This window comes from Pteropus vampyrus, unplaced genomic scaffold (genome assembly GCF_000151845.1).
Source record: "Pteropus vampyrus isolate Shadow unplaced genomic scaffold, Pvam_2.0 Scaffold20, whole genome shotgun sequence".
NCBI classification, from domain to species: domain Eukaryota; kingdom Metazoa; phylum Chordata; class Mammalia; order Chiroptera; family Pteropodidae; genus Pteropus; species Pteropus vampyrus.
In genome coordinates this window covers 3,371,049-3,384,744 of record NW_011888801.1, presented here as the reverse complement: position 1 = coordinate 3,384,744, position 13,696 = coordinate 3,371,049, and the positions used below count along the sequence as shown (strand labels likewise).

The 13,696-nt window shown below is 44.5% G+C and overlaps 1 protein-coding gene across 2 annotated transcripts in view; it reads right to left on the bottom strand.

The window, feature by feature from the left end:
- LRMDA (leucine rich melanocyte differentiation associated) overlaps positions 1-13,696 on the bottom strand; it is a 999,992-nt gene that overhangs the window by 434,125 nt on the left and 552,171 nt on the right. For both annotated transcript variants that reach the window (XM_023527874.1, XM_011355312.2), the window contains one exon: positions 6,060-6,186. In XM_023527874.1, the coding sequence (XP_023383642.1) occupies positions 6,060-6,186 (127 nt within the window). The remainder of the gene's footprint in view (positions 1-6,059; positions 6,187-13,696) is intronic.

Below are 13,696 nucleotides of genomic sequence, written 5' to 3'. Positions count from 1 at the left end.
ATGTCAGTTTCACATTCCACAAAATCTCCATCTGCCCCTGAGCAGAAGGCCATGGAGATGTGGATTCATTCGAATGTCTTGATCATTTCTTGGGCAAAGGGTCTGCAGGCTTCAAGAAGCTTCAGATATCCTGTGTCAATGAATCCAAGGAATTCTGGATTTCTGTAGCCTTGTAGTCTGCCTCATGTAGGGTATTGTGGCAGAAGCTATTCCATCTTCCTAAGCCTTTCAACTACCTGCTAAATGATCAATTAAGCTGAGCCGGGTGGTCTCCCCCAAATCCACACCAGGCAGGAATCACTAGCCCCTACTTCGTGGACTCTCTGGACCAGAACTTAATCATTATGTTGATACCACCACTGGAGGATGAAATGCGAGAAAGAGTTTTAATTGGTTTCTCGGTCTCCTGGGTCAGCAAGGACGAGCACAGCCTTGTCTTGCCTAATTGTGAGCTCTGAAACAGAACTTGTCACAATCTTTTTTGTCAACTTGCATAGAAAATTAACCAGAGGCGATCAGAGGAGGGAACTTGGGGTCTCTGGCCAACCAAGGCCATCACAGTGGAGACACTGGCCTGGATTCTCCTAAGGGTTTGTTTTTGTCTTTCCTTTTTCCATTTTTCTTTTTTTTATTTAAAGCTATCTGGCACAGCTTCAATTCTCTCCAGCTGGATTCTCGGCACACACCTGGTTTCCTTCATCAAGACTTCTCTAGAGTACTTGCCGTTTAGAATTTTTTCAGTGTTGTCTACAGAAAGTTGCCATTGCAGAGCCCAGCTGTCATGGCTAGGCTTGCCAAAGGAGATTTTCTGCTGGGCCCAAGATCAAAGAAACACCTTGTCTTGAAAGTTTGGAGCATGAGTCTCCTGGTGTCATGGCCAGTTGCACAGGTCCACGGTGAGAATGGGCACGTACCCTCCCTCTGTGCACAGCTCCAGGTCAAAGGGCAGCATCTATAACCACTGGGAAGATTTCAATCAGAGCTTATCCTAATATCCAATTTTTGAATGCTAACTGAACAGTCCACATGACATATTACCTCATTTTGATTTGCACACACGTCAGAAATATTATCACATCCAAATAACAGTTAAGGAAACTGGGGTCAAAGGTCACACTGATATAAATGATGGTGTCTATATTCAAACCTAGAACCTAAGAAATGACATTTCCAGGGACACATGACTTGCCATTTCCTAACACAAAAGGAGAATCTTAAATACTAAAAAATGAAAATTCTTATATGCTTTTGTGGGAGACCATAAGGTACTGTCAGGCAGCCGTGCTCTGTAACTCAGTTATTTCCAATTTGGGCTTATTCTTGTCAAGCATCGAGTCTTTGGCTAACAGTAAAATGTACCAAGAAATTGTAAAGTCTCCGGGTGTTAAATTTATATATATATGTATGTGTATATATATATGTATGTATGTATATATATATATATATACACACACACACACACACACACACACACACACACACACACACACACATATGTATACACATATATAAATTTAACACCCATATATGTGTGTGTTAAACATATATGTATACATATATATATATATAAATTGCCATTTAATCTTTCAAAAAATACTCTGAAATGTATATTACCCAATTTATAGATAAAGAAACTGAGACCCCTAGTCCAGCTTTTTGACTCAGCACACTTGTCCCCTTACCACAGCCCAGCTGTATTACATGTCTTCCTGTTGGCGTTATAATTCATACTATCTCTGCACACATATATTAAAGCATACAGGGAGACAGAAGATGAAGAAATGAACTGTGATTTAAAATGAAGTCAGCTTATCACCCTTCCCCCACTCATCCCTAAAGGGGAAAATGGACGAGAATTGTTTGATTGTGCAAAGGATAAATATCTATACTTTCATGACATCTCAGTCATTCCCTTATTTGAGACTGGGTATTCAGATGTGATATGACTGAGACCGTAACCAAGTACACACTTCTACTGGGGAAGAGCCAAGGATAATATATACATGCTCATGGTATACATGGCCCATCACCTCCAGGCCAGTCTAAATGAACCAAAGGAAGAAGTGTGAGATAAGCTGTGACCCAAGAGATAAAGAGGTAACCTGGAAAGACCAGGCTTTAGCCATACCAGTAGGATACCAAAGCTGAGGGCTGAGCGAACATGGAACAAAGAACTGATAGAACAAACATGGAAGGTCAAGTACGAGGTGTGCAGCCAGGAAGTGAGGCAGTGATGAACTGGGAAGAAATTTGCCAGATGCTGGGTTTGGGCTTTGGAATGCCTTTCATGAGCTTTCTCTGCAGCTGAAAGCAGGGCCTTGTGGGCCCAGGCACAGGACGCTGACAGCATCTTAGTTTCTTTTCTCGTGCAGTGATTGCCCTCCCCGCTTTGGGCTTGAGTCTGGGGCTGGAAATAAGCACACCTGGGTTTTAGACTGAGCTCCATCACAGACTATCTGTGACTTTGAAAAGTTCATACTCTCCCCGTTTTTTCATAAAAATAATTGTTCCCAATCGTACCCAACTCACAGAATGATATCACATTAAATTATACAAGTCAAAGAAGTACTCTAATCTATACTCTGGACTTGGTTATAATGTGGTCAATATGAGATCAAATAAGTTCACATGATGCCCCAGGATAATAATAATAGCAATAACGCTAACCCTTATATAGAACTTTCTATGTTACTATAACTTAATATATGTGAGATTTTTAGAGTAACTCTCACAACAACCTATGGGACGGGTACTATTATTGTCCCCATCTTGCAGAGGAAACCAAAACACAGAGAGGTTAAATAACTTGTCCAAGTTACACAGTAAATGATAGAGCCAGGCACAAGCCCAATAAGTCTGGCTTCAAAGCCTGTTGTTCTTAACCACTATGTGATAGTGCCTCCTGCTGAAAGATAAAAGAACCCACAATCCAAGTTCTCAGGTCCATAACATAGAGCATCGTACGAACATATTTAACTGGGTCAAACTCAATTGGAAAACTCTAGATTTGCAGAGTAGATAAAATGTGTGTGTGGCGTGATGAATAACCATTCTACCTATGCCAAAAAAAAACAAAAAGTTAAAAACAAAACAAACTTCAAAAAAGAACTGAGATGGAACCCCATCTGACAGCAAGCTTCCTAATATGTTTAAAACAAGATTCGATTTATAAGAGTTCATATTTACCCTTTCTGAAGGTCAACGGTTGATTCTAGGTTTCCTTTTATCATAAATATGAAGTAAAATCTTGAGACAAAATACCGAGGCCTGTGTGTTAGATTGTTATTGAAATGAGTCATTCTTCTGTATATTCACACCTCATATAGTCCCCTCTCACATTTGTTCTACATTTGGTCTATGACTTGCTTTGGCCATAAGACAGCAATGTCACATGTCAGGAGGGCTTGAAAAGTACTTGTACATTGGGGCTTTGCTCTTGGATCCCAAGAGAGGCCTGTGCTAGCCAGTGAGAGACATTTAGTTCAGCCAACAACCAGCTCCAACTCCAAACATATGAGCGAAGCCATCTTAGACCTTCTAGCCCCAGCTGAGCCTCCAGATAACTGGCTGCATGAGTGACCTAAGGCAAGATAGCAGAACTGCCAGCTGAGCCCTGCCCAAAGAGCTGACCCATAGTATTGCAAACAAATACATCTTTTTAAGCCACTGACTTTTGGGGCTAATTATTATGCATGAAAGCTAAATAATAGAGCTCAAATCTAAGCATTTCCTGGAGTAGCAATAGCAATATGGAACCCAGTAACCGCTGGAGAGCCTGGGGTATTTTCACAAGTAGGTTAGGAGAGTCGGTTACCTGAAAAAGTAGAGTCAAAGAATATTAGGCTAAAAAGACAACATATAAATTAATGCTGCTTTTATCTGCTCTCCATTCTATGATTTCTGGGTTAAGTATAAGGGGAAAGAAAGTAAGCCAATCTTCACGATCATATTAATAGCCCAGAGGAGAAAGAAGTCATGCTACATCCTGAGAGAGCCAACTATTACCTTTTGTACCAGCTAATAATGAAGTACCATACAACAGCACAGTGACAGAACTGGCCAGCTTGACAGTTGCACATTGCCTTCTGCTTCAGTCCCTCCCAGGCCATTATCATTACTCCCTCAGCATCACTGCTACTGATAGGAGAAGTTAAGGCATGGAACAGAGAAAAGACTCAACCAAAGACAATTTCTCCGCACTGTAGAGCCAAGAGGCCCGCTAAGTTCTGGTGACAGCAATACTGAGGATAAAACCATTATCTAGTCCAACTTTTTCCTTTAAAAATGAGAAACAGGCTCTTGGGAGATGACTTGTCCAAGGCCGCACAGCTAGACATGATTAAATTGACTCATGAACACATGTCCAAGAACTCTAATACTCTACAGCAATGAGGGACACAGGATATGAGCACTGTGACCCAAGGGAGGAATCATATCATACAATTTCTAGTTTAATAATTCTTCTGTTCTTGACTGATTTAAGAGTATTGTCCAAATGATCACCTAAGACAGTCAAGGAAGCCATAAGACACGTTGACTCTAACAATTTTTTAAACAATGACTAGGAAACTCAGCTGACCAAAGGATAAGGGAGAGAAAAATCCATCAACATTTCATTATTATAAAGACTGATGTGTACTTATAGGCCTTTCCTTCTACTTCGATTAAAGGCCAATTAATAATAATCATAAATAGCATATTTTATACAATAAAATATAAACTTATGTCTTGAAGTATAAACAGCAGCTAATAAATGATTTTGCAAATCATTCTTAAATGCTTACATATGCATAAATGTTAAACTTAACATATGTATCTGGTTTTATAACATACTCTTGGGGAAAATGCTCTGATCACTTTTCTGTTTCTAACTTTCCATGTGATCGTGAACAAGTGATTAAACCACTCCAGGTCTCAAAAGTTCCATCAATAAACAAGATGATTGGATTTCAAGTCTGAAGCAATACGGTAGAACAGAAAAAAACTTAGGATACAGCCACAGTTGAAATTGAATTCAGGACCTAGGATCTTGTTAACTCTCTGGCTGTAGGCCTATACTTTACCTCTTACCCATCTAGGTGAAAGGAGTGACTACACCCTTCTCACAGGGAATGATAAGAATGAAAAATAATCCACTTAAAGTTATTCAGCATATGCCTGATCCATAGGAATGCTCGCTCAGTAAAGAACAGCCGATAATGATTCATCCCACATTTATTGAACCTCAATTCTGTGCCAGGCACTGTTCTAGATGTGAAGGATACATGAGTTAACAATACTGAAAGAGCTCCCTGCCTTGCCCAGCTGGCATTATGATGGCATGAAGATCCACAACTCTAATATGGAAGAACTATGTGCTATATGCTGCAGAAAGGTTCTGATTCCACTCTCGGCCTCACTATAGAATCCAGAGCAATTAATTAGCCCCTCTTAGTCATATCCCAGGCTGGCTAGGTCCTCACGGACTTAAGAGACCATCCCATCACTCTTCTACCGTAAACACCATGAAAAGCAGAGCCAGGCCTGGGTTTCACACTTACCATGCACCTTAGTCTCTCCCATCTCCTCACCAGAACTGTTCCCCAAGCCTGCAGCAGAGGCTTCCAGAAACCTCCGTGAAGGCCGTCTGTTTAGCCGCATTACCCGCTACTTCCCACCAGAGGTCGCCCTCCCACACAAGCCCAAGCAAATAGTACCCAGCTTAGCCTTCTTGGCAGCAGTGACATTATTTTCTTTCTCTATTTTTATCTATTAAAAAGATTTCTTCACAGCCATAACTTAGATCTCTACACTAAAATGGAGCAACAGGAAGATATAATGGTGCATTTCATTTATGAATGACCTATAATAAATTACTCTGAAGTGTCCCGAGTGCCAGAAGACAGAACGCTTTGTCTGCCCATGGACTGTATTTCACATACTTTAATTTAGCTGACACATAAAACTCATTTGACATTTCGCAGGTATTTGTGTGGGACAAGGGAGGGGAGCTGGCAAGCATGAGGGGACCACTGCGGGGCTGGGCGGGGAGTGAGGGCAGTGGGCAGAGCCAAGGATATTTGGTTCTTGTTGAGGGTTAAGGTATGGAGCCTGGGTAACCCTGGCAACGCGAGGTCGTTCCCGAGCAGATTGTTGTCCAAGATGAGTTCCTCCAGGCTCCCGAACGCGCTCAGTCCTTCCAGTGACCTGCAATGACAAAGGCAACAGGAAAAATGATCCTGCACTAAATCAGGGAGGCCATTATGAGCCGAAATAAATATTTTAACCTTCCCTTTCAGGACTGGGAATAGTTTGGGCTTGGTGCCTGTCAGCAAAGTGAATGACAAGAATTAGTAGCGGGAGCCGGGGCGGGGGCGGCGGGGGAGAAGGGGCCGCTGGCACTCACCGCATCCTTCACGCATTGCCAACATGAAGGATGAGGGTCACTTAGTGAGTAGCCAGGATCCAAAACAAAGGGCTTCAGATACGGCCTGCAGGATAAATTTGTCAATGTCTTGTGCCTTCAGGCACCCAGCCTAGGCTGACCCTAACCTCCATTCCCAAGATAAATAACTCTGTCACAGTTCACCTTCATTCCCTGGACACAAATTTAAGTTGTCATCCATCATTCCTGCCCAGAAATATCATACCCCTCTTACAATAATAAATATAACTTCAAGTATCATTTCTTAGCGGTTCTCCTCTGCACAGTTGTAGGAAACAGCAAGGAAGGCTTCTCTTCTCTCCATTCACGGCCTTTGACTTTTTTTTTTTTCCCCCACTTTTTTCCTTCTTTACTAATCACTTAATTTGCTTCTGCCCAGTGTCCCTGTGGCTGCCCCCAACAGCAGGGCAACTGCAGAAGCACATAATCACTCCAGTCTGAGAGGACTGTTTCTTTTTCTTTATTTTTGTTTTTGTTTTTGTTTGGGACGGGAGCTTGGGGAGACAGGGGTAGGGAAGCAGTTGGAGGAATTTGTTTCAATGCTCCTGGGATAAGTTACTGTTTTAATTTATGGAAAGTGGATTTCTCACTTTATTTTTGAAAGAAGTGTTGAGTGCAGCAATGTAGATGTCGAGGCAGTAAATAAACAGGCATCTGAAAGAATTAGGTACCCGGCTCAGGGAAAAAAAGGAAAAAAAAAAGTATCAGAAAAGGAAAAACAGCCTTTTTTACACACTTCCCCAAAAGTTTAACTCAATATGGGCTCAGTCGCGTTGGGGGCTGGAGGCGTTGGGGGCTGGAGGCGGTGAGGGGCAGTTGTGCGCATGTGCCTGCCCTGGCACACACAGACGTTAATTAAAGAAAGCTGCCGGGTGGAGGGACTTAAACAGACACATGTACTCCCAGCTCGTTCACCTGCCAGACCCAAGAGCCGTGCTGAGCTTGCACAGGCTGACAGCTGAGCTACGACGTCGACCAGAGGGAGGACTCGCATGGGATCTCCTGGCTATTCGACAAAATGTGACGAATCAGGGAGTCGTTGTCTACACTATTTATTCATTATTGATAGCTTGTATATTATACACACACACACACACACACACACACACACACACCCCTGCTTGCATGTGCAAAACCTGCACATCTGGCGTGAGTGTGAACTTCAGCACCAGAGCTTTCTCGAGCCATCCATATCTCCCTTGTGGGGCCACTGCCAAGAGGACTCCAAAATAGAGAGTCAATACTTGGGAGGTATAATATGCATTGGGAATAAGTAGTTAAACCCCCAGACTCCACTGGGCCCAGAGCTCCACCAGCATGTCCCATTTCTGCCTGACCCAGGGCCCAGCACCCAGACGGTGCCTCCTACAACCAACACTACCTGCTAAACAGCAGAAGAGCAATACCAAAAACATTTTGAGTTAAGGTCAGTGGGGTCATCATGTTTCATTTCCTCCTCTTCGTTTCTCTTCTTCCTTTCTCTTCTTCCTCACATTTCAGGGAGGAAACCACAACTTATACACATGCAGCCAGGGAGGTCTGGAATTTTACCTCAGCTCCACCATTTCTTGCAGTATGAATTTGGGAACATCAGTTGCCCATCAGAACATCCTTGTTCTGTGCTGATTTCAGCTCATAGAATCTTATGCAGAATAAGTGAAAGAAGACTAACATGTTAGTTTCTTTTTCATCCTCCTTTCTTTCACCGATTTTCCTGGAAGCCCTGACGTCTGGGGCATACAAGGTGTGCAGTCAGTCCTGCCTCTGCAGGGAGACCTCAGCCTTTCTTGAAGTTCCTTCCTCCACGGGGGTTAATGAGTGATGATCTGAAAATGCTTTTCAGAACTAGGCTCCGTTTACCACAAACGGAGTTGAGGCCACCTCCCATCAGGGCGCCTTATGGATGGCTAATAAGTTCTTTGTGCATAAACATCAGTTGGGCTCTGGTCAGAGGCAGCATCCAAATACACATTGTTCCCGAGTTATGTTATGCAAATATAATACTCATATCATGAGAATCAGCAAATGGTTGGCAACTGGCAAGCAGAAGAAAGCTCCCTTCCAAGAGTGCTTCAGGGGAGGCGTAAAACAAAATGACATAGCATGAAAAGGGACAAAGCAGGGAACACTAGAGGGAGTGCCCACAGAGACCGCCTTTCTCTCAGAGGCGGGCTCCAGGGCACAGCTCAACACTGGCTTCCAGGCTGAGACTTCAGAGGAGTTGGGAAGCTCAGGCTCTAATCCCCTGTCACCTGTCTGGTTCTGAGATTCCTTTTGCCATGTAATGTTATTAGCTGCTCAGTTAAAAGAGAACCATGTTACGTGGGGAGTTGCTAATTAATAAATCCCTGTCTTCATGTTATCAGTGTTGTGTGCACTTGGTGATTTAATCAGCTAAATTCAGAGCTGAGGGATTGAGGACAGGAGGCAGAGAGCGTAGTGAAGAGTAAAACTCGAGAGGACAGGATTTCTGGGGCTCGGCTGGCATGCGGAGACCAATAAACAAACACCTGGACGATGGTTTTATTTTTTCCTTTTTAATAATTTTACTTTTGTTGTTGTAGCTGCTGCTGCTGTTTTTTCCTGGAAGGAGTAGGGTCAATAAATGATTTGAATCAATCTTTGAGTTCATATTCCTATATACAAGACGCCTGCAAATAGACATGTGCTGTTAAATAAAATGACGAGGCAAAAGGGCTTTAAGGTTCCACACAGATCTATGCTGTTTAATGGGACAGCTGTAGTAGCTACGAGGAAAAGATGACAAGATTGTAATTTCTCTGCTATAACCTTGTGTACAGACAGCAAAATGCACCCCAGATCCATGAGCCCTGGTGGAAGGGGTAGCTGTCATTTCGGGGTTCCTCACCAGCTTGGTTGGCAGTGGCAGCAGATGTCTGAGGGGTGAGCTGAGAAGGCGAGGCAGGCTTATCTGCCATGGTCAAGGCTGGAAAGGAAGGGCAAGGCTTCAGCCACTACTTCAGCACAGCCAGTTAGAGAGAGGTCTGCCCAGTCAAGAGACACGAAGGGCAGGCAGCGGGATCTATGTGCGGTTGGACCTGTGGCAGGTGGTTTGCTCTAGAAATCTAATCAGCACCACTGAAGCACACCATAGGCTGCCTGCCTCCTGCTCCACCAGCAGGAAAGCTGCTCATTACCTCACCCACAGGTACTATCTCAGTTACCTCGTACACAGGGCTCTGCCTGGGCTCCCCCAGGAACCGCTGTAGCTGCCTGGAGACTCCCAGCGCCTTTTCCAAAGTCATATCAAAATGACAAAACATCACAATGCATTCAGCTCCAGTGGATTCAAACAGAGAGAACTTTTAAGTTTCCATTGTAATTAACCCTATCCTCGTTAAGATAATTATGATCAAGCTTCCTGTCACAGTTAATATCCCAGCATCATTGCCCGTGGCTCACACACTGCCCTCATTAGCTTATAAAAACAGAAGCACTAAACAGGCGGCTGCCGCCCTTTTCAAGCTGGGCCAGTGGCTGTGAGACTTTATGGAAGGGCCTTGGGCAGAGCAGCAGGCCCCACAAAGGGCCACACCCTGAACCTCAATCCCTTTTGCTCCTGGGTGTGTGCACATTCAGCAGCTTTCGTCTTTTTTCCAAAAGTTAGCCTCTCGTCAGAATGGAGAAGGAGAAGGGCCAGGACCAAAGTAGAGCTGGTAGGTTTGGGGCAGAGGAGCTACTAATACATAGCTACCTCTTCCTGCCTCTTACCCAGCAAAAATCCAGCCAGAAAAAGCACCAAAGGATACCTCCAGAACCCCTGGTTCGACAGCTGGCAACCTTATTCCTAGGGTATAGGCTGTGATAAGAATTAGACTCCTCTCTCCTCAGCTTCCAGGCTATACCAGGAACAATACTTCTGCCTGGCATGAGATGGGCAGGAGACAGGGACACAGTCAACCAAAGACTCTAAAAAAGACGTGTGTCTCCATAGTTAGCCTCAGACCCAGAACCAAAAGTTAGGATGTTCTCAAATCAATTAAGAAAATAAGCTCTCTACTAAGATCGTTACCTACTCCCTCACTATATCTACCTAAATATCTACATATGTATTTTTAACTGAGAAAATGGGGAGGCCATGTAGTTAAACCCCCAGACTCCACTGGGCCCAGAGCTCCACCAGCATGTCCCATTTCTGCCTGACCCAGGGCCCAGCACCCAGACGGTGCCTCCTACAACAACACTACCTGCTAAACAGCAGAAGAGCAATACCAAAAACATTTTGAGTTAAGGTCAGTGGGGTCATCATGTTTCATTTCCTCCTCTTCGTTTCTCTTCTTCCTTTCTCTTCTTCCTCACATTTCAGGGAGGAAACCACAACTTATACACATGCAGCCAGGGAGGTCTGGAATTTTACCTCAGCTCCACCATTTCTTGCAGTATGAATTTGGGAACATCAGTTGCCCATCAGAACATCCTTGTTCTGTGCTGATTTCAGCTCATAGAATCTTATGCAGAATAAGTGAAAGAAGACTAACATGTTAGTTTCTTTTTCATCCTCCTTTCTTTCACCGATTTTCCTGGAAGCCCTGACGTCTGGGGCATACAAGGTGTGCAGTCAGTCCTGCCTCTGCAGGGAGACCTCAGCCTTTCTTGAAGTTCCTTCCTCCACGGGGGTTAATGAGTGATGATCTGAAAATGCTTTTCAGAACTAGGCTCCGTTTACCACAAACGGAGTTGAGGCCACCTCCCATCAGGGCGCCTTATGGATGGCTAATAAGTTCTTTGTGCATAAACATCAGTTGGGCTCTGGTCAGAGGCAGCATCCAAATACACATTGTTCCCGAGTTATGTTATGCAAATATAATACTCATATCATGAGAATCAGCAAATGGTTGGCAACTGGCAAGCAGAAGAAAGCTCCCTTCCAAGAGTGCTTCAGGGGAGGCGTAAAACAAAATGACATAGCATGAAAAGGGACAAAGCAGGGAACACTAGAGGGAGTGCCCACAGAGACCGCCTTTCTCTCAGAGGCGGGCTCCAGGGCACAGCTCAACACTGGCTTCCAGGCTGAGACTTCAGAGGAGTTGGGAAGCTCAGGCTCTAATCCCCTGTCACCTGTCTGGTTCTGAGATTCCTTTTGCCATGTAATGTTATTAGCTGCTCAGTTAAAAGAGAACCATGTTACGTGGGGAGTTGCTAATTAATAAATCCCTGTCTTCATGTTATCAGTGTTGTGTGCACTTGGTGATTTAATCAGCTAAATTCAGAGCTGAGGGATTGAGGACAGGAGGCAGAGAGCGTAGTGAAGAGTAAAACTCGAGAGGACAGGATTTCTGGGGCTCGGCTGGCATGCGGAGACCAATAAACAAACACCTGGACGATGGTTTTATTTTTTCCTTTTTAATAATTTTACTTTTGTTGTTGTAGCTGCTGCTGCTGTTTTTTCCTGGAAGGAGTAGGGTCAATAAATGATTTGAATCAATCTTTGAGTTCATATTCCTATATACAAGACGCCTGCAAATAGACATGTGCTGTTAAATAAAATGACGAGGCAAAAGGGCTTTAAGGTTCCACACAGATCTATGCTGTTTAATGGGACAGCTGTAGTAGCTACGAGGAAAAGATGACAAGATTGTAATTTCTCTGCTATAACCTTGTGTACAGACAGCAAAATGCACCCCAGATCCATGAGCCCTGGTGGAAGGGGTAGCTGTCATTTCGGGGTTCCTCACCAGCTTGGTTGGCAGTGGCAGCAGATGTCTGAGGGGTGAGCTGAGAAGGCGAGGCAGGCTTATCTGCCATGGTCAAGGCTGGAAAGGAAGGGCAAGGCTTCAGCCACTACTTCAGCACAGCCAGTTAGAGAGAGGTCTGCCCAGTCAAGAGACACGAAGGGCAGGCAGCGGGATCTATGTGCGGTTGGACCTGTGGCAGGTGGTTTGCTCTAGAAATCTAATCAGCACCACTGAAGCACACCATAGGCTGCCTGCCTCCTGCTCCACCAGCAGGAAAGCTGCTCATTACCTCACCCACAGGTACTATCTCAGTTACCTCGTACACAGGGCTCTGCCTGGGCTCCCCCAGGAACCGCTGTAGCTGCCTGGAGACTCCCAGCGCCTTTTCCAAAGTCATATCAAAATGACAAAACATCACAATGCATTCAGCTCCAGTGGATTCAAACAGAGAGAACTTTTAAGTTTCCATTGTAATTAACCCTATCCTCGTTAAGATAATTATGATCAAGCTTCCTGTCACAGTTAATATCCCAGCATCATTGCCCGTGGCTCACACACTGCCCTCATTAGCTTATAAAAACAGAAGCACTAAACAGGCGGCTGCCGCCCTTTTCAAGCTGGGCCAGTGGCTGTGAGACTTTATGGAAGGGCCTTGGGCAGAGCAGCAGGCCCCACAAAGGGCCACACCCTGAACCTCAATCCCTTTTGCTCCTGGGTGTGTGCACATTCAGCAGCCTTCGTCTTTTTTCCAAAAGTTAGCCTCTCGTCAGAATGGAGAAGGAGAAGGGCCAGGACCAAAGTAGAGCTGGTAGGTTTGGGGCAGAGGAGCTACTAATACATAGCTACCTCTTCCTGCCTCTTACCCAGCAAAAATCCAGCCAGAAAAAGCACCAAAGGATACCTCCAGAACCCCTGGTTCGACAGCTGGCAACCTTATTCCTAGGGTATAGGCTGTGATAAGAATTAGACTCCTCTCTCCTCAGCTTCCAGGCTATACCAGGAACAATACTTCTGCCTGGCATGAGATGGGCAGGAGACAGGGACACAGTCAACCAAAGACTCTAAAAAAGACGTGTGTCTCCATAGTTAGCCTCAGACCCAGAACCAAAAGTTAGGATGTTCTCAAATCAATTAAGAAAATAAGCTCTCTACTAAGATCGTTACCTACTCCCTCACTATATCTACCTAAATATCTACATATGTATTTTTAACTGAGAAAATGGGGAGGCCATGGAAATCCTAGAGAACTTAACCCATATGTCTGATGTCTACCATATTGGCTAGTCCTACAGATTCACAAGAGCTAGCTGTTGCCCCCTCTGTAATGTTTTTTCTGGATTATTTCTGCCTTCCCAGCTCCATCCGCTCCGCCGCCCCCTCCCTGCCCCCCCCCCAAAAAAAAAACTAATCTCAATGTAACTTCCATAAGACCTGGAAAGTTATCAAATGCACAGTGAGGGCTCTTGGCCAACTGACTACTTACTCCTCAGCCACAAACCTGTGAGATGCTGAGAGAAAAGCTGCCAATAGAATCACCAGGGCAAGACAAAGAGCAAGCCTCAGGGCGACTGGCCAG